A 21,601-nucleotide genomic window follows, 5' to 3' on the forward strand; every position below is an offset into this window, starting at 1 on the left:
TTTCTGTGTGAGAACACTGATGCACAGAGCATTTAATCTGTTCAAGGTCACACTGCTGTACTTGGCAGAGGTTTGATCTCAGGTAATCTGATGCCTTTGCTCTTAGCTTAACTATTCCATTACATGGGGTAAATAATTTATATGTAGTAATTATTGAGGTCAACCTATCTAAAAGGACGTATTTTTTGCCTTCCTCATTTTTTTTTTTTATCTCAGTAAGAGGGAACGACTTACTAGCAATTTAATTTAATAAGCACTGAAAGCTCTTTGCTGAATTTGTGCATTTCCGTGTCACTTCTCTGTTTCTTGGAATGGTTGAATTCTGTTCCTTGGCAAGAAAGCAGGTGTGAAATTCTATCCCAGCTATGCTCAACCAACAAGGCTTCCCCACTGACTTCAGTACGCGGATGCCTGCCTTTTGTGTTAAGTGGAAAGACCTGGGACACGAGGCAGGATCCAGTTTCCTGCACGTTACAGCATTTCATCCTGGCCCCCGTGCCTTCTGCTCATCCCTAAGCTTCATAGCTCTCACTCGGAATCCATCTCAGGCACATTTCTAACAGGCTTTGCCATGGCTCTCTCAACCTAAACCACAGTAGAAGAAAGGAGACAGAAGGAAAGATGATCCCGTTTTAGCGTTTGACATCTTGACAGATGTTAAGCAAGTGAAAAGGAGCAGAGCATCCGAAGAACTGACAATTGACTTCTGAGCAAGGAGCAGGCAAAGTGGCAGAAGAGTGGCAGTGCCCAGAAGGGAGCATACATGAGCACATGTGTGTGCCCGTGTGTGAGCACACATGCGTATAGAAGGTTATTACAAGTCTCAACTTTGACACTAACTACTCTCCATCTGGAAGAAGGCTCTTCACTCTTTGAACATTGATGGAGTCCCAGTCCAGCTGAAAGGATTCTTGGAGGACTGGTGAAAACGGCTTCAGGGTGGAATGACACCTACAGCTCTCTCTCTGCGACTGTAACTGGATCCCTGGCTGACACTCTTTGAGGCTCAGTAAATACTCAGGTGTTATGTTTTTATTTAGGCTCCACTTTGAGGAACAGGGGCCTAATTGAAAACTCTTTACTTGTTGGAGGAACATCTGCAGGGGCCAGTAGCCATAGCACTGATCTTTCTTGCCACTAAGCCCTAGAAATCTGTTTTCTCCCAGGTTTCCTTTCTGACCCTGAAAGAACAAAGAAGTTTGTTGGCTCTTAAACCTCTTGAGATTAAATTTCACTAGGAGTTATAAAAAAAAAAATACACCTCTTATAGCTAGGATAAGGAAAAAGGCAACTGAGTGAAAGCCAGCTTTGCGGCAGGCCTCCTTCAGCTGACACAGGGTTCTTGGCCTCCTTCCTCTTGTGGTGATGCTGTGAGCTTTTGAGTGGCTCTGCATCTTAAGTAGCCAAGCCTGCTATCGGATCTCCCTGCTCACGTACTTCCTCTCCATCTGACAGCCCACCCTCCTACCCGTGAACCTAGCTGAACATACTCCTAAAGACAGAGAAGGCGAGCATACAATGCTGTATCACATGATCTTCTTGGTAACCTAGAGATGAAAGTGGGGATGAAAATTCATGCTCAGTTCTATCCCCATGGCGTTCCTACCAGTGGGGCTTCCCTTTGAACATTGGAAAGAAAACAAAAATCAGAAGACTTTTCAAAGTCGATTTGCCTCAAGCCAGTGGTTCTTAAATATTAATACAAAATTAATTGCTGAAGAATGCATTTTAGAGAAACTGACCTACGTGAGGTTTAGAATCCATTACATTTAAAGAGAAAGGAAGCTTTTGAAGAGAGAGAAGGAATTGCAAGTGCTCCACCCAAATTGAATAATGTTTTGTTAAATATTAGCAGCTGATGGAATCTGGGACTCCCCAAACCCCCATTTCTTAGTAGTCTTCAGGACCCTTCCACACGCCAGTCTGAAAGCATGTGCAACATGTTTTGAGAGTCAGTTATTTAGGACTCACAAAAGGACATTTTTCTCATAGCTAGTTTTTAAAAAAATCATTGTTGGGCATGGGGTATAGGGGTGAGACAGTGGGGCTGTGTGTGTAAGCCAGCAGCAATCATGTTTGCCCTGGTGTGAAGGTCAGAGGGCAACCTCTGGGGTTAGTTCTACCTACCCTACTTTGAGACAGAACTCTTATGTGCTACTGTGTAAGCTAGGCAACCTGACTCTTGGGCTTCTGGGTATTTTTATCCTCCATCTCCCATGTCACTGGAGAAAAATTGCAATTGCAGATGGCTGTCTTTTTCATGTGGCTCCCGGGGATCTGAACTCAACGTCCTATAGTTGTATGGCATGACCTTTACCCATGGAGGTGTCTTCATAGCCCTCTAACTTATTGGTTTGTTTGTTGGCGCTGTGGATTGAACCCAGAGCACTGCATCTGCTAGATAAGCATTCACCTACCGAACTTCATGCCCACCTCTGCCTTGGCTAATTGGTATTGCACTAACAGGCTCTGCCAGAGGATAAGTCTCCAGTCTACAGGCCAGTGACAGGCTCTTTCATGTTAAAGTCTTCACAGTTTTAATTTGATTTCACAACGTCTCCAAATTCTTTCGTGTACATAGTGCAGTTCAGTCAATCATGGCGTTCATATCAGGTTCCTTTTGGACTAGCAGACACGCAACTCCCAGCTGGTGTGTCTTTCTCCATCCTGCATCTACTCCCACGCCTGTTAGCTCCTCAATAAAGCCATCTGTTGTGATTCCTCAGAGGCGCAGCCTCCCCGGAGGCTCTCCAAACCCAGCTCAGGCTTCTGCTACAAATATAACAGAAACAGCCACATGGCAGCTGTCCCATTTTACGAACGCTGCCTGTCACTGAGAGGCAAACGGGAAGAATTCAAGTAGACAGACTTTAGAACAATGCCACAAGCCCTCAGGGCTGGGAGTTGAGGCAGGAGGATAGCTCTAGTTGGTACGGGGAGCTGGCATTATTGGACTACATAATTTATACCCAGTTACTGTCACATAAGCCAGTAATAATGAGCAAAGGGCGGGGGCTTGGACTCCTGTTATCCCGACTCTCAGTCTCCTTAACAAACCCTGGCTTACTATCTTTTTGTAGGCTTCTGAAACCTGTAATACACACAAATGTGCAAAAGATTTCTTGGTGTATTCTATCTAATTATTGAAAGGGAAGGTAATTCTTAGAGCACTGCAGTGTTACAGAACAGGAGGGGATGCAGGCTCACTCTTCTTATTTGGTCAATTTAAATTATTGACATTTTAATCCAAAGTACAAGTATTTGTTGACTACAATGGAAGGACACTTGGCCAAAATACATTGATTTTTCTTTTTCATCACCAATTATCTTTCTTCAGTTTACAAAGAATGGTCCCACACCAGTAAGTCAAACTACTTTGAAAGATGACAAATCTGGCAGAGCCTTAGCTCTGATCTTTGAGCCCCAAGGCTAAAAAAAAAAAAAAAAAAAAAAAAAAAGTTCATTGGTTTAATACACATTAAAAGAAAGGTAGGGATGGGGAGAGAAAGAAATATAGGGAAAAAATGGCAGTAACTAATTCCTTTTTCATCTCTATTTGTACGAGGGAGTTCATCCTGCAAAAGAGGCAAATCATGTCACAAGCTAGGCAGCCCATGTCAGCAAGCCTGGGGTTCTGTAGTGACAAGCTGAGCAGGTGGCAATTCCACAGAAGGAGTGGCTTGCTGACCCTCCCTCCTGTGACTGACAGGCTCAGCAGTGGGTACCAGAGAAGCTGGCCACTGTGTTTGTATATTCACCATCACTGCAAGCAGAGTAAGATGGACCAATGTACTGGGAAGAAGTTGACCTTCAGGTCTCAAGTGACGTGGGTTTATTGATTTCCTAGTGCTCCCAGGAAGCTGAACATTCCAGATCGCTCAGGTGATCTGCAAACTTGCTGTGTAATATTTCCAAAATTAGAATTAAGGGCCCCGTGTCTATGTTTGTCTCACCGCATTTTATCTTCTTCTTCTTATTTATTATGCTTTTTAGACCATCTCTTCTGTATCCCCAGCTGACCTCAAAGTCTCTACATATCCAAGGATGACCTCATACTTCTACTTGCCCTGCCACCACTTCCTGAGTGCCTGGATTATTGATGTGTATCCACCATGCCTGCTTTATATGGTGCTGGGTTTGAACTCGGGACCTTATGCATGTAAGCATTCTTCTAATGGAGCTGCTTCCCTAGCATCGCACTTTGCCAATTTTAATAGAGGCAGAAAAGTATGTAGAGCTCATATAGAAGTGCACTTGAAACCGGGCGGCGGTGGCGCACGCCTTTAATCCCAGCACTCGGGAGGCAGAGGCAGGCGGATCGCTGTGAGTTCGAGGCCAGCCTGGTCTACAAAGCGAGTCCAGGACAGCCAAGGCTACACAGAGAAACCTTGTCTCAAAAAACAAACAAACAAACAAACAAACAAACAAACAAAACATATTTTATACAAATTTCAGGGACTGAAACTAAATGTAAAAATAAAGTTTACCCACCATTTAAAAGCAATTCATATGGACCATCACATTTGGAATTACACACACACATACACACACACACACACACACACACACACACACACACACACACACACACACACTTCACTTAGCCCAGTTTTCTATCTCTTGACCTAAACACTAGGAAAGTCAAAGGAGTTTATGAGAGAATGCCAGTTCTACAAATGAGCTATTTTTATTAAGGAAACAAAATAGAATCAGTGATTTGCAGGAGAGCCTTCCAGTCAGTGACTAAATCAGACACCATGCAACTGTCCTCAGGTGGTGCCTTGACCCTGGTGAACAACAGGGCATTATGAAGAGGTAGGCACACAAATGTGTGTGTGTGTGTGTGTGTGTGTGTGTGTGTGTGTGTAAAATCACCTTCCTGTAGTATATGCATGGACACACTTGAGATCTTGTGAGCACTGCAAATTGTGCCAACTTAACAATGAGAACATTTTAAGTGACAATAGCCTTTGACAGAGGAAGAAAATTACCCTGAAACTTCCAGGGACTCCTCCATGTCTGAGGGGCGACTGCCAAGGTAATAATGACAACTGCTGACAATGTGCTCTAAATTATTTGCCCAAATTGGAAGCTGAAGAATCATCATTAAAAAAAAAAAGATTTGCAAGCTCAAGTGTTCCCATGGTGTATGCCATGGTACAGGGAACCAAAGGCCCCCTGGAGGAACATCTCACAGCATGGTTGCTTTCACACCTCAAGATGCTGCTCTGTAGAAGTCTGAGGGAGTTCTCTTGAGGGGTCCTCATCTGACCCAGGCTTTCCTGAATTCCAAGTCAGAAGAACTATCATTAATACTGTCGATAGAAGCATGGCACTATTATAAATGGATTTTAAACTCCTCCTATTTGTCAGTAGTGTAAAACGATCTGCTGGAATTCATATATGGTCCTTGTCCTCTGCAACACCATAAACTAATTCTCACTAGTTCTAGAAGGTTTGTGTGGATTTTATTTTGCAAAGCCTTGGTAGAATCACCAAATACGGTTTTATTTATTAAATAGTTGCATTAGAAATGCTGAAAGAGTTAGTGTACGTAAATTGTAAAATGTTGAATAAAGAAATGCTGCATCAATATGAATTGCCATAATTAGTAAGTGGCAAATCTCTTATTAAAAAACAGGTTCCTGTCTGTAGCCTGCAAACACACAGATCAAAGCCAGAGGAAGAAGAGCACTGCTGTGTTAAAGTGGTGGTTTGGGTCTTTTACTAAAAGCACTCCTCCTCCATCACAATTTGTAAAATGTGCTTTCCATCAACCCAAACACTCCAGACACTACCATCTGGGTTATCTCTTCTTTTCTCAGTTCTTACATGGTTCTAGGGGTGCGGTGGGTGGGGGTGTTCTTATGGTTTGATTTTTGTTTTTGCATTGCTCTTCTTTCTGGACTCATGTCCACACACCCAGGTTCAGGACAGCCGGGGCTGAGCCTTTGCTAGCAGAAAGAGCTAGCTGATCTCAGAGAGGGTCTCTGAGTCCCTCAGACTTTGGAGTCCTGTCCAGGCACACTGCTGCACGGGTCTGTGGAGATGAATTTAATGGTACTTTTTTTACACTCTGATTTCCTTAGGTAAGAAAAACGAATGCAGACTCACAAGGAGCCGGGCTGACCTACCACGGGCATTTTTACCATGCTTCCAACGGTGGGCTTGTCTGAAGTAGCGTGTATTCTGCAAGGTATTCATGGCTCTGTTCTGCCCCCTCTTTCTGTATGTATGTATGTATGTATGTATGTATGTATATTTTCAGAACAGTTATAGTGCTATGGCTTATAACTCACACCTTTTATGAGCCTTAGATTGTTCTCTTTGCCTTATCTACATATCCCCAGTGGCGGGACAGCAAGCTGAGGTTTTTCTAAGGGGCAGAAAACAATGGTCATAAAATGTGCCACGGTCTTAGAACAAAGAACTTTTTTTTTTTTTTTAAATAAAAAGGCAAAGAGGTAGCAGGTTTTTCAAACTTTAAAAATCCAGTTTTAACCGATCTCTAGGAAACTAAGGAAAATGTTTCAGGAGGCCAGGACAGAGTCTCATCAGGACGTTACTGGCTAGTGGGAGTCTTTGGGCATCAAGCTCCTCCCTGAGGCCCCTGGATAAAGCCATGGAGGAAGTCCATTGAGGCTTCAAAGATCAAATAGGAGCCTAGGTGTAGAGACTGCACACTGTTACCAACGTCTCCCAGTGAAGCGTCAGGTAAGGGCATCCAGGTTGTGGGCCGATCCGATTAAGATTCTTCTCTGAGCCTCACCAGCTAAACAGAGTGCGGGAGACAAGATGTCTCCCTCAGAATCTTTGTAACTGATACTGAGTTACTGAGTTACTACAGTCTCGCTGGATAGCAGTAACTGGTACCTGCCTCTGTTCGTGTGGAAAGAACAGCTATGCTACTTCAGACCTGCAAGGGCTGGCTAATACTCAGATACCATTCTGGTGTTGGTGAAGAGACAAGCTGGGATGTAATGAATGAAGTGGATCTTTTCTCACTGGTTTTGCTGAAACTATGTACGTGTCCCTGAAGTTTGTACTAACCTGCCACATCTGAAGACAGTGGGAATGAAAAGGGATTTTAATTCATCCTTCAGAAGTACTTAATTCTAAGGAACAGTTCTTTACATTTAATGAATTGCATACTACTTAATATTCAAAGTGGGAAGGCCACCAATATTTCTAAGCAAAAGTGAATTCAGTGGAAATGCCCCACCCACCCCCAAATCTAACAATTCTGTCTCGAGTACCATAGCATCTCTGAAGGTAGGAAGAAAGATAAAAGTGTCTCCTGACATTTCATCTCTGTAGGTCTTAAAGTAAAGCCAAAACCACAAGGGCCACGTTTCAGGCTGGCTCTAAGGATGATCAGATACTCAGAGGTGGTACAACACAATAGCACTCTTAACATGCGGAAGAGCATGTGACTCTAACGGCATGTGCCAATGAATTGAGAGAGGAGGGAGAGAAAGGGAGAGCGAGAGAGAAAGGGTGGGAGGGTAATTAAAACATAACACAGAACATCTAGAGATTTCAGTGGAAATCTTGTCTAATATAAAAAGAGAAAGAGAAGCCCTGGCAAGCTCTGCAGTCTTAAAACTGCAGATGGGAACTCAGGATTCAGATTTGGGTAGGGGAAGGACGGGATGGCTATGAGAAATTTGTAAAAAGGTATTTCTAAAGACCCACGGGGCTGAAAGCTCACAGATATGGGTAATATCCAAGCCAAGGGCATTGCAAGGGAATGGTAGATGAGGAAAAAGAACCAGTCGGGATGGCACCCATCTCAGAACAGCTTGTTTTCTCTTAAATTATTTCATAAATGTTGTTAGTAGACCAGACCCTTCCAACAAACACATCTTTCTAAAGCCTTCAAAACTCACTCATAAAAACACGCTTAAGCCTTCAAAACTCACTCATAAAAACACGCTTACTTTTTTTTTTTCTTGCTGCCCTTCCTTTCTTGTCGCCCCAGCCCAGCTCTCCTTCCTGTTTTAAGGGAGCAGTGGCTGCCTTCCATTTTGTATGGGGTAATTAGAAAGCAGAATTGGGTGGTTTGTTGTCCTGTGTGCATATGCACACACACACAGGCACATGCATGGACACACACACACACACACACACACACACACACACACCAGGAAAAACATCATCACACTCATGGTCGGAATGACCTAACAAAGGAAAATACAGCAACTGAGGGCTAAGACAAAGGCAGAGGTCTAAAGCCAATGCCACTTACACACCCAACAAAGTCCTTTCATTATAAACTCCTATGGGGTACAGGGAACCTACATGTGGGAACACGTAAGATTTTTTTCATGCCTAAAAATAGCAATTCCTGTCAGCAGTTCCTAGACCTGTTAACCTTCCTTCTAATCCCAATGTGATACTTCTAAACCCCATTCCTCCGAATGTAATAATTAGGGCAATTAATGGAAGAAACTTTGGGGGCATTTCCATGGAAACCTTTTCCAAACTATTATTTTTTGAACAGTATGTTCCACAAGGATTTGTGCTTGTGACTCCCACGGATGTTAGCAGAAATCAGACGGACCATAAAACCCTCATGTTGCTCTCTCATCGTTTATCTTTGTGCTTCTGAGAGAACGAGGCAGGCACGAAAATTGCACAGCACCTCCTCAGGGATGTCAGGTGTGACAAGCTTCCTGTTGCTTCTCTGAGTGATTGTAACATACCATCTTCTCAAACTAAATATATAATATATGTATAAAAACTGAGGCGTTTTAAAAATTAACATGTATGGAAATCATAGGAAAAATAACTAAATAAATCCCTTTTGGAATCATCAAATCGCAGGGAAGGAAATTAAAATAGGGAAATGAGATCCCAATGGCTTTAAATCAATATATCATTTGCTTTTTTCCTGTGTGTGTGTGTGTGTGTGTGTGTGTGTGCGCGCGCGCACGCGCGCCCCCAAGCTAGACTTGGGGTGTCTTTTTCAATTGTTCTCCACCTCGTTATTTGAGATGCGGTCTCTCACTGAGACTGGACCTCACCACTTTGTCTAGACTGGCTGAACAGAGAGTCCCAGAGAATCTCCTGTGCCTGTTTTTTTATGTGGGTTCTGGGTGTTTGAACCCAGGTCATCTTAGCTTGGTAAGCATTTTACAACTGAGCCAGCCCCCTAACTCTATAAATAAGTAGTTCTTACTTGTCACACCAAATCCCTCCTGCTTGTGCCACTTCCTCCCCTCTCCTCCCCTCCAGTTTGATCCATCCCCAAGAGGGGAAAGCCCAGTTGTGAAATATCATAAATAAACAGTGACGAAAGAGACATATTCAAAGTCCCAAATGGCATTGACACCAACTGCTAAGTGAGTTTGACTGAACGTACAGGATCTGGTTAGATAAGGAAGGTAGCAGCATCCTTACTCAGAGCTGTTAATAGAAACAGCTCATCAGTACAGTAAATAGAACACCTAAAAGAAGAGACCAATTAAGCTAAGCATCATTATTTTTAAGTTTGTACTAAGGCCTAGCAGGAAAGGGCCGGTGGTTTTGGTCTATTTTCAAACATGCACATGCAACAGATAATTGGATGTTCTTGCCAGAAGTGCCACCAAGACTGTCCCACTGTTCTCTCTTCCACAAAGTGTAGTGATTGGAGGAGGAATGAGGGACCATGGCAGGGACAGGGTGGTTTGTCAAGACTGATTCGCTTCCTGTCTTCTCAACACTCAACATCTTACTCAGAGCTGTTAATCTTAACAGCTTCATATTTCACAGTTTTCCAAATCACCAGGTGCCCCTGGCTCCAGACATACTGTAGCCTGGAAAAGGTCAGAACTTCAACCATGTGAATATCTGCTTGCTTGCTGAAGGGAGCTGATTTGTCCTGGGCTCACTTTGTAGACCAGACTGGTTTCGAACTCGCAGAGATCGCCTGCCTCTGCCTCCTCTAGTGCTGGGATTAAAGGCAGGCGTGCGCCACTGAGCCCAGCTTCAGCTGCCCGTTCTTTTCCATTCAACAGTGTTTAATTACAACTGAGATCTTGTTTATATTTGAATTGAATGGCTGATAAGTTTCCAATTAGATTTTAAATATTCAAGTAAATTTAAAAAAGAAGTCACAAGGAGACACCAAGAAGGAAAACTAAAGAGAGCACACTTTCTCCCTTCAACCAACCAACCAACCAACCAACCAATCAATCAACCAATCAACCAACCAACCAACCAATCAACCAACCAACCAACCAACCAACCAACCAACCAACCAATCAACCAACCAACCAACCAACCAACCAACCAACCAACCAACCAATCAACCAACCAACCAACCAATCAACCAACCAACCAACCAACCAACCAACCAACCAACCAACCAATCAACCAACCAACCAACCAACCAACCAATCAACCAACCAACCAACCAACCAACCAACCAACCAATCAACCAACCAACCAACCAATCAACCAACCAACCAACCAACCAACCAACCAATCCTCTCTCTCTTCCAATTCCTCTGTGTTGTCTTATACACACTCCCTGTACACACCAAAATGAACACAGATGCACACAAGTGTTGCGACGCCTAATCTAACAGGCTATCTTTAAGCCAGCATTTCTGACAGATCGGCTCCCTCCTCCTCTGCAATTCTTCTCTGAGGTAATCATTGCAACACCGATGGCTCGTCAGATGTGGGGTGGAAGTGTGATCTTCGAGATGTTCGCAAGCTCCTGAGAGCCAGCTTCAGATTCCCTGTTATTCTACTGTCGTATATTAGCTGGCAAGGTAAACAGAAGATGCGTCTCCTGACCTGGCTCTTCCTTCCCTCAAAATGTTGCACTGACGCTATTGCCATAAGCCTGGAATTCTGGGATGGGCCCATCTCCAAGGCACTGGGATATTGCTCTCACTCTCTTATAATTTGTCTGCATTTTGGTGGTTTTGAGTTCACATACCCAGGGGCTTTGTTTGACACAGGAAGCCTGCATGGGTTTTGAAAGCGGCCTGAGTACACAGGACCTTCTTTCCATCTGACGAGAGAGACTGCACGGGCAGAAGGCTGATCTAGACTCGGTCTCCTCACTGAGCATCCAGTGTTCACGCTCTGCTTCTCTGCGTACTAGTCCTGTGTCCTGGTGGCTGCTAGACCAATGCGGATGAGAAAGTCCAAGAGGGATTAATCTCCAATTTGTTAAGGCTGAGGGAGAAGGATTGAGAGTTTAAGGCCAGGCTGGGCTACAGAGTAAGGCTGGTGTCGGGGTGAAGAAGGCCTTCACCACTGTGTTTGCATGGAATTCTAACCAGAATATTCCAAGGCCATTGGAGCATCATTTACTCAACACAGAGATTTAAAAACAAAGCAGAAATGCATTCAGAAAATGTAAAGAATTCTTACAATTCTGCTTAGGTTTTGTAGTACAATGAAGTTTTCTCCCTCTTTTTCAATTATTTGACAATTTCATATATTTCCTGAGCTTCTAATCTCCTATCCTCCCATCCACCCCCCTAAAATGTTTCCTCATAATAAGGCCCCTTCTATATTGATCTCCTTAAAAATTATTCATTTTTATTTTATGTGTATGCATGTTTGCTTGCATGTATATATATGCACCATATGCAGTTTCCATAGAGATCAGGAGAGGCCACTGGATACCCTGGTACTGGAATTGCCAGTGGTTTTATGGCCTCCTGTGGGTACTGGGAACAGAACATAGGTCCTCTACGAAAGCACGGCGTGTTTTTAACCTCTGGGTTATTTCTCCAGCCAATCTTAATTTTTTTAAACTTACTGATATTAGCTATGGATGTTTATATGACTATAAGCCTGAGTGGGGAGGTATTAGCTAGATGTATTTTCATGTTTTCCCTCTAAACTATAATTTGAAAAGTGAAGCATTTCTGTAGACAAATCTCTACTGACAGTATAGTTCTTGCCCCAAATTAAGTCATGCAGCAGTTGTGGGGCTCTGAGGAAGGTGCACAAGGCAAATGGTTTTATACAATAGAGGTGAGAGCATGTGTGATGACTCACACCTGTAATCCCAGCATTTGGAAGATGGGGACAAGGAGATAAGAAATGCACATCACCTTTGAGTATAGCATGAGTTTCAGGTCAGCCTGGGCTATAAATAATGTCCATTAATACTTCCTGTCCAAGGCTCAGGGAACATAGTAGAAGGTGGGGTCTGAAGAGATATAAGAGCTAATGGATGTTGTGGAAATCTGTGAAACCCTGTCTAAAAATCAAAACAAAAAGCAGGCAAGAAGCATCTCCCAGGAGAGAAAGGTCAAGGGTTAAAAACATATACTAATTTTATGGATGACACAGGGTCAGTCCACAGCACTCACATCAGGCAGCTCACAGCAGCACCCTCTCTGGCTTCTTCAGACAGCTGCTCTCACATGTAACATACACCCACACAGACACCTAATTAAAAACAATAAAAATAAACCTGAAAAATAACTTCCGCAGCTGTCAAAATCCAAGGGAAATCATCAGCATCAGTTATAATATAATCTAGAAATCTCTCAGGGGTTTTTCTCTTTCTGCTCTGCAGCCATCTCATTCTCCAGACTTTATGACGTGCCAAGACACAGGCTTTCCTGGTCTGCCAGGAGGGCAGAACTGCAGATGGTCTCTTGTTGTCATCTTTATGATTTTATCTAATCCTGCAGTATGTGACTGCTGTTAACCAACAGTGTGTAAAAGCCTACGAGAGCCCAGAGACCTGTTGTCTTGCTGAACGTTTGTGCTGACGTGTCTTCTAAATGCTTCTGTTGTTGCCCTGGAGTTGTGATCCTCTCAACTTATGTCTGTCTGGGAAGCTTCTTTTTGAGTGGACAGTAGTTACTGTAGCAACTCATAACAGCTCAGAGTACTGAGGCTACATCACCGTGAGTGCTCAGCTCAGAGTATCGAGACTACCGTGAGTGCTGTGCTCAGTACAACCATGCTAATACTTCCCATCCCAGGCTCAGGGAGCACTGTGGAAGGGGGAGTGGAAAGACGTGAGAGCTAATGATGGAGGTGGAGAGCTGTGCAATGCAGATTTCTGCATGCGACATGGTGGATGAACACATCAGCTCCCAGCAGCAGTGGCCGTCTGCATAAGACCTGTGCATGGCAGCATGAATGGGCCCCGCGCATGCTGAAGGAGCTACTGGCTCATGTCATCTGAGGGAGGCAGTGTGTCTCCCCTCCTGTTGTGGATGGTCCCATGTCTATTAGCATATGGGAAGTATTAATGGGTCTCAGGATTTCATTAATAACAATGGTAGCAAAGACAGAACTTGGGAAGAACATGGTCATAAGAGAGGAAGGTAGTGTGGATAGATACATTGTACTAATGTGTGACATTTTCAAAGAATAAATAAAAAATACTTTTAAAAGTTCTGGTAGTTATGCATACAGAGGGAGACAGAGAGGAAGAGAGAGAGACAGAGAGACACAGAGACACAGAGACACAGAGAGACAGAGAGAGAGATTGATTAAAAGAAATGCTTTCCCAACCCCATGGATCAGAGTCTTTCCCTTCCACACTTTCTCTGCAGAATGTTCTGATGTTCTTTTTGATGGCACCAAAGCACGTCTCACTTGCTTGGAACAGAAGCCAATTGGCAGCAAGCTCTGTGTACCTGGAAGGCTTCTCCATGTCCTCAGAAGCCAGGGATACAGGTTAGCCCTTGCTGGAGGATTACATTAGATCTTTAGGAAGTGTTAGGACTGGTATAAAGCACCAAGCAGCATGTGGGAGATCTCAACAACAAAGCAAGCCCACAAGATCTAGATGTCATTTGCAGGGCATGGTATCTAAACATAGACTATTCAGTTTCCTCAAAACTTCAAGGAGCATTCACTAAGGTAGGGAGGGCATGGCTGGCTATGTCAAACCAAACTCAGCAATTTTAGCAGAACCAGAATCACACAAAATCTCTATCTTTAATGGAATCAATCTACAACCAATAGCAGGGAGACAAGAAGGGACTCTGCAAACTCTTGCGCACCAAATGATATGACCCTAAGTAATACATGGGGCAACAAGGCAATACTGAAGACACTTGAAAAATGCATGCAAGGCTAGAGGTATAGCTTGCTGCTACCAAAGCATTCTAAAGTTCCTGGGTTTGATCCCAACAATGTGCAAAAAGACAAAACCATGAAAATGAAAAGACAACATGAAAATACAGGCACAGAGGTAGTGCTTCATTGAGACAGGGGCAGAACACTTCATGTTTATGGTACAAAGGATGAAATGTGCCCAAGCAATTGAGCCTCCTGTCTCAAGAAAATGGAAAATAACATCAGAACAAACCTAACATGAGCAGAGAAAAGAAACAGGGAGAGCAGAAATTGAAATGGTAAGATATTAGAGAAAAAAAATCAATGAAATAATGACAAGTTGGGTAAATTGGTAAATACAGAAAGACTGTCCAAAAATAGAAGGAGAGGAGTTAGGAATGTGCAACGTCAAGAATGGAGCTGTGAGAAAGGTAAGAAAGGGAGTGGGGATATAGCTCGGTGGTAGAGAGCTTGCTCATGACCTGGAATTCAAACTATAATTAATAATAATAATAATAATAATAATAATAATAATAATAATAATAATAATAATAATAAAAATAAAAGAAATCCAAATAGCCAATTTTATGTTCCTAAGTTTCACAGCTTTCAAGAAATGGGCCAATTCCTTGAGAACCACAAACTTCCCAAGCTCAAAATGAAGTGTGTAAAGATTCTGAGCAGCCCTCTAACCACAGACAACCCAGGAGCAAAACTAATGGAAATTCCCCAGGCAAAAACAGCTATGCAGAAAAGTGAGGCTTCCATGGATCTTATTATTTAGATACATATTTAGATTTTTATTAAGTGATGGTAGTAAGCATGAGACAGAGGATTTGAGGAAATTATTAAAGAAGAAAAGCTTAGGGAAATTCTAGAGGCTGGCAAACCGAAACGGAATCACTGGACTTTCTTGTCCTGCTTCAGAAACGAAGAACTAGTGTGGACAGGAAGAAATGTTGATCATGAAATTAATGGCAAGCCTTGGTACCTTCCTGAAGGCGAAGTAAGCAGCTTTAGGAAGCCCAATGTTCTCCTATTCTTTACAGAATTGTAATAAAGATAAGTGTCGTATTGACACAAGGGTTTGTGACGGAGACATGGAGGAAAACCCTGAACCGCCTGCTTTCCTGAACAGACTTGTCACACCAGGACTTTTCTGACATTGTAGGAAAACAAAGAATAGGGGCCGCCTTTGCTTAGGCAAAGAGGCTGCATGATATTTTAAGAATCAAAGAAAAGGAATGGTGGCCTTACGTCAAATATAAAAGAAAAATAAAGGAAGGAAAGGAGGAATTAAACAAGGTTCAGAGAGACTGGACTTCTGCATAAAGGTAAGTTTGATGTAGCAGGCAGTCGGCAAATACTTCTGATTCTATTGATGCTATGCCAAACTGACACAGGGACAAACTCACACAGAGCCATCCTGTCTAGCATTTCTGTAACCGCAAGGCTTTATGACACCAATCTTAAGGAAAAGGCATTGAGTTAAAAGAAAACTGATTTTATCATGTCAATTTTTAGTTCTTATGAATTTGCTGTTTGCTCGCTTTGTTTCTTTTATTTGTACTTATATAATCAAGGAAGACTTTAGAAAAATGTGTCTTGGAGCGGCTGTGTAATCAATGCTTAAGGATTTTGGGGAAATGATTTTGTGTATAAATAAAGCCTGCGAGAGACACAGGTTGTCAGAGTGGGTCAAGCCATACTGAGATGTGCTCTGTCCATCTTTTGTAAAATGAAACTAAGTGGTGTCCCTTCCTTGCAGCTCTGCATCCACCCTTCCTGGGGCCCTAAGCCTCATTCTGGCAGAGGGTGGAGTGAGGTGAGGGTGGGTGTGGCATTGTGCAGTTCTCCCAGAAAACAGCTGTCAGAACCATCTAGTAGGACCATGTCCACCTATGAGAGTTGTCCCCATGAATAACTCAACTGTGGCATGTTAAAACTCTGCTGGCGTCACTAAGCTCAGCAAAGGTCTACATTCCTGCCTACAGAATGCAGAAATCGCATGCGTTATCGCAGTTGGATTTTATCAGATTGTAGCCAGGTGTCAGGCGCCATCAGCAAATCCTAGGAAATCAAAGGTCTCGGTCAACATCTGCGTGCTGTCGGCGGCACGTCTGGGGACCTCACTATTCTTGAGTCATTTTCCTTTTTTTGTTTCTCCTTCTCAGAGCACAATTACTGTCAACCATGTCATAGGAACCTGGGATCTGCCCTTATCTCTACTCTGAACATGATCCTTCCTTTGGATTTACTCCACGGTGCTATGTGAACTCTGGGGCAAGCCAAAGACACAAAGACACCAGGCCACCAAGTTCCGTGCTTAAGACTATCTGCATGTATCTCCCAGGGATGAAGGAGGGAATTTCTGTGTCTCTCAGTATTCCCACCATGCCTTATAAATGGATGAGAACGCTGCAGTTACTGTCTCATATTGTCAGTCATCAGAGAAGACAGTGGAGGGGAGGCATAGCCAAGGTGTTACCAGTGAATGTTATAAACCTAATGCTGGGCCCCTGAGACAGGGACACAGACCCTTGGCAGATCCTAACACTGTTGTAGCCACACCCGATTGTACCATGACGCCCTATCATTGGGACTAATATATCTCCTTGGAATTCTGAGAGCCATACCCAGACGCTATACTAGACAAACATGAGCTCTGTAGAACTAATGACCTGCAGTGTCTTTCTCCCAAATGTGTCCCTGACCCAAAGGCAACTGTGTCTATGGTACCTTCTGAACTAAAGTTCAGATTAAATGATAGCTTTGTGTGTGAACGTGTTTTTATATGTATGTATCCATGTATGTGTGGAGGATAGAGGACATCTTTTTTGTTCCTTAGGGGCCATGCACCTTGGCTTTTAAGACAGGCTCTCTCACTGGCTTGTAGGCTACCTGGCTAGTAAGCCCATGGATTGACCTCTCTCTGCCTTTCCAGGGCTATGATTACAAACTCAAGTCATCACAGGCTTATTTTCTTTGCTTTGCTTTTTCCTTCTTTCCTCTCTTTCTTTCTTTCTTTCTTTCTTTCTTTCTTTCTTTCTTTCTACTTGGGTTCTGGGGATCAAATTCAGTCCTTATGTTCACATGGCAAATATTTTACTAACTAATCTTTCTCATACCCCTAAAACACAATGTTTAAGCAAACCCTAGCGGATGAAGATGGGAGAGTTGAGCATGCAAATGCATTTACTTCAGGACTGAGCAGGCGGGACCACACAGGCCCTACCAACATGCTGGCCAGCTCCTGGCAATTGTGAATGCAGGGTCCAAGGCTTTCCTTTAAAAACCAACTTCAAACCCCTATGCTCTTACTCTATGCAAGTACAAAGGCCACTCAGAGGCCCCAAAGAACCACAGCACTTAAACGAGATCAAAACCTGCCTGTTGCACGTCCCTCTAATGTCTCTCAAATGTTTTAAATAGGTCATAATCTGAATTTAAGAACACATTAGCCATCTGAGATGCAGAAGAAACAAAGCCTATCTCCATTCGGGATTGGACAAAGCTCTGGCATCTTCAACACTGGAGTCCTTGGGGGTATTTGTGGCTATGGCTGATCCTTGGCAGCGATTGTGAGGTGGTTTTTCTTTTCCTAGCTTAATAAAAACGGCACATATTTATGCCACCCACACGTATTTGTACATATCACATATTTGTGTTCCCATGTATCTGGTGCAGAAATCAGATCTCCATGCAGGCACTTATGGAGAACCACAGCAGGAGCCCCACTCTTCAGTGTGACCTACTTACAGAGGCAGAGTCTCAGAGCCAGGCATCTTCAGCATGACAATTAGCAGTTCCCCCTGCGGTTTGGTCAGCAGGAGTGACACAGAATTCTGCCTAGTGGCACCTCCCTCAGGCCTGCTGGCCGCCTGCTGCTCTCTGGAAACCACGGCATTCCTTAGGAGTGGACACAGTAGGGAAAGAGACCGGTTCACTGTGAGACCAGCTACTCACTCTCTTACAGTGCATCGGCCCCCCTTCCCACTGCACAGCGGCTGCCGGGGGCCTCTGGGTGGCAGGCATGTGGCCTTCGTGACAGTGAACCATGGAGTCAGGGTTCCATCAGTGAATGCTGCACAGCCAGGAGCCTTCTTCGAAGGACGGTGCTGGATTTTAGGACAAGTATCAAAGCAACCTCGCGTGGCTCCTCGAGAGCTAGGGCACTACTCTCTTTAAATTGAAAAGGAAACAGAAACTGCATGGGCTGAGACATAGGGATGTGCTAGTCTCTCTGCTTTAAATACAGGCCCGGAGGATGTGAAAAATAGCTTGAAGGGGAACAACGGCGTGCGCATGCGTAGGTGGGGTTGCACGCTGTCATCTTCTCGTACCTGCTAGTTTCCTGCACGGTGAGTCAAATGCCTTGTTAGCTTCCCGGGGGTAGGGGAAACGTGTGACTTAAATTGTCCCTTTTGGCTATTCATTCAATGAGTACACCTATGAACTTCACCATCAAAAATAATCAAGGCGGAGGACGGAAAGGAAACAGACTTCACGTACCTGCTTGCTGTGCGGTCTGTGCTATTTGCTGACTCCGCTGGGCGCTGTACTGGACTGAAGCCAGGGGTCGGTACTGCTGTGTGGTTGAGGTAGGGTACTGACCAGATGGGTAGTAATATACAGGCATCTGTGGGACGTGAGGAGAGAAAAGCAGAGATAAGAGCTGTGCACAATAAACACGTTTCTCAGCACGTGCGCTGTCTGGTTGCAGAGGCCTCAGGATGGCTCGAACCATGGAACCACTGGCAGAGAAGATCTTTAAAGGAGTTTTAGCAGTCGAACTTGTGGGTGGTTTTGGAGCTTTTTTTTTTTTTAATTTCAGAAGGTGAACTCGAGCCAAGATTCCTGGCAAACAATGAACAAGAGATTTCCCTTCCTTTTATAAGTTTATTACAAACCCACTGAACAGTCTGGGCTGTATGGAATTAGAGAGCAAAATGGAGAAAAATGGTTGAATAGCAAAAATTAAGGCCAACCATCACGCTCAGCTTCCCACTTGAGCTGTTTGAAACCGAACCCTTGAGAGAAGAAAGATGAGTCTCTGCCTCTGTAGCTCCACTCCCACAGAGCCCCGCCCGAGTGTAGCTTCAGGCCACATGGTCTGTAATTCCCACTCATGGTGCAAACCCACTCTTCGCTCCTCTCCTCTGTTACCTAAGCTGAGGTGTTTACAAATGAAAGAAGACTGAAGGACTGATTCTGAAACAATTGTTCTTTTCTATATTTATGAAAAAAAACAAAAAACAGAAACTAATAATTATAACGTCAGGAATAATTAAAAGGCCTTCAAGCACGTAAGAGTAAATCTTTAACCAAGTCAAAATAAAATAGACCTACTCTCCAAGGAATAAACAAAAAAGAAACACATTTTTTTTTCACATGAAACCCACAGTTGAGATATAGTCATTTAACTGTGGCAGATGCTAAGGGGAGCCATGAGTATCTTCTCTTACATTGGTTCAATGTACAGGCCTTTTCTCCCATGGTGCACTGGGAGCTGAGGAACCTCTCTGTGACCTGCATTGATCAGTGCAAAGAAGTGTTTGATGTCTGGGATTCCCAAACCAGAACTTTAAGGAGACTTGGAGAGTAAGACTTAGCTAGCCTTAGGTCTAACTAAGGCTTTAAAGGGTGATTTACACATAGCACATATCAAAATGTGCAGCATACACATTACAAATGGGACCTATATAAGCTATTGCTCGTGTATCTTCTGCAAACTTATTTTTAGCAGTGGGGATTGAATGTAGGCCATTATGCATGCTGGGTAAGTGCCTTATCAATCACCTAGCTATATCCCCAGGCATCTTATGTGTATGTACACACACATACACACACACTCTCATATACACTCACACACACACACACACACATGAACATATATTTCTATGAGCATGGGTGTAGAGGTCAGAGGTCAAGCTTAGGTATCATTCCTCAGGCACTATTCATGTTGTTTGTTTAAGACAAGATTCTCATTGACCTGAAATTTGTTCATTCCACGAGGCTGGCTAGAACGAGGAACTCAGGGAATCTACCTCTTCCCACTCTCCTGCTCTGCTCTGAGATTCCAAAGTGAGCTACTGTGTGTGCTTTTTTAGTGTGGGTTTGGGGGAATCACACTCAGGGCTTCATGTGTGCATCGTAAGTATTTCACTGACTGACCCATCTCCCCAGCCACCCACAGGGATCTTTTTCTTCTTAAATTTGAGACAGAGACTTATACTTAGTGGCCCAGCCTTGGACTCATTCTGTAGCCCAGGAGGTCTTGGATTCATGGTTTTACCTGCCTTATTTCCTCAGATACTGGGGTTATAGGTCTGCACCCCTAAGCCTGCCAACCTTCCATATACCATCTAATGACCGACAGCCCGTAAAAACATGCTTAATCTTCTCATTGAATCAAATGTTTCCTGATATAGAAGCTATCTTTGCCCACGTTTTAACTCTCCTGTGCAATGCTATCTTCTTACTGATGCCAGCTTATTCCTTCTATCCTCAACCCTCCTGGCCTCTGTCCTAGGGGAGGGAAAAGCAGCCAAGCCCTGGGATTTATTTTTGAAAGACCACTGTGAAAGTGAAGTCAGAAAGGAATCAAGATGGCCTACAGGGGAATAAAATGTTCATTTTGAACGACCACAGTAAGGTGTGGAAAATCCAAAAGTGGTTGCATTAAGATAAGGAAATAAGTAAATCAGAGGCAGAAGTGACCAGACGCTAACAAACTCTTCTGTGCCGCGCCACCCCCCAGGTTGCTCGTATTCTCACTGGTGTGAATGGGTGATCCTTCCAGAGGCATTAAGGAGGCACTCGTGAGCCAGAGGAAACAAACATTCAAGGGCAGTCCTCTGAAGAAAGGGAGCATATTTCATAGACACCTGCAGACTGACTTGGTCGCATCTTTCCAATGTTACCTAGTTGGCTAGCTAGACTTTCAAAATGTTTATCACTTCAGAAGTCACTATGGGTTGCAACCTGCATCCGTATCTATGAGCTTGAAGTACCTAATTTATTGGTAAAATAATTAACATAGTAATGGGACTTTTTCTCCTATTACTTAAAATTGTTTTAAACATCACTTTAAATCCCACGAGGGGAGAAATATTACTGAGATGGTGACTGGAGGTGTCGTGTTAATTAATCACTCAAAATGAACAACTGAGGAAAAATCATTTCCTGGTGGAGGGTTTTTGTGTGGCCTGAAGAGAAAATAATTTATTCAAGATGTGAAGGCGGTGGAACAAACGGCACCACGGTGGCATGCTCTTTAAACAGCACCTCCCGGGCTATACTTCATAATTAGGAGGGAAGATAGTTGGGCTGTGTATGCCTCGAAAACGGAGCAGAAAATGCTGGCGTGCATTTTCCATCTTGACAGTAATCACGCCCAATATTCTGCAAAGGATACCCAGGAGCACCCCAGAGACGGTTGGCGCAGAACAGGGACACACAATCAGTCTTCGAGAAGACAGTAAAAATCAGTGATCTGTGGTGTCTTACATGCTCCAGTCAATTAAATCTGATTAATGGCTACCTGTGAGATCGGGCGTGGGCC

At 43.6% G+C, this 21,601-nt stretch overlaps 1 protein-coding gene and 1 pseudogene across 8 annotated transcripts in view; one reads left to right on the top strand and one right to left on the bottom strand.

The window, feature by feature from the left end:
* The window catches only part of Arpp21 (cAMP regulated phosphoprotein 21), a 167,630-nt gene that overhangs the window by 34,530 nt on the left and 111,499 nt on the right, over positions 1-21,601 (bottom strand). For all 8 annotated transcript variants that reach the window (XM_051140787.1, XM_051140786.1, XM_051140792.1 and 5 more), the window contains one exon: positions 18,550-18,676. In XM_051140787.1, the coding sequence (XP_050996744.1) occupies positions 18,550-18,676 (127 nt within the window). The remainder of the gene's footprint in view (positions 1-18,549; positions 18,677-21,601) is intronic.
* On the top strand, positions 18,771-19,018 carry LOC127184408 (protein CEBPZOS-like; annotated as a pseudogene).

Source organism: Acomys russatus, chromosome 32 (genome assembly GCF_903995435.1).
Source record: "Acomys russatus chromosome 32, mAcoRus1.1, whole genome shotgun sequence".
Classification (NCBI taxonomy): domain Eukaryota; kingdom Metazoa; phylum Chordata; class Mammalia; order Rodentia; family Muridae; genus Acomys; species Acomys russatus.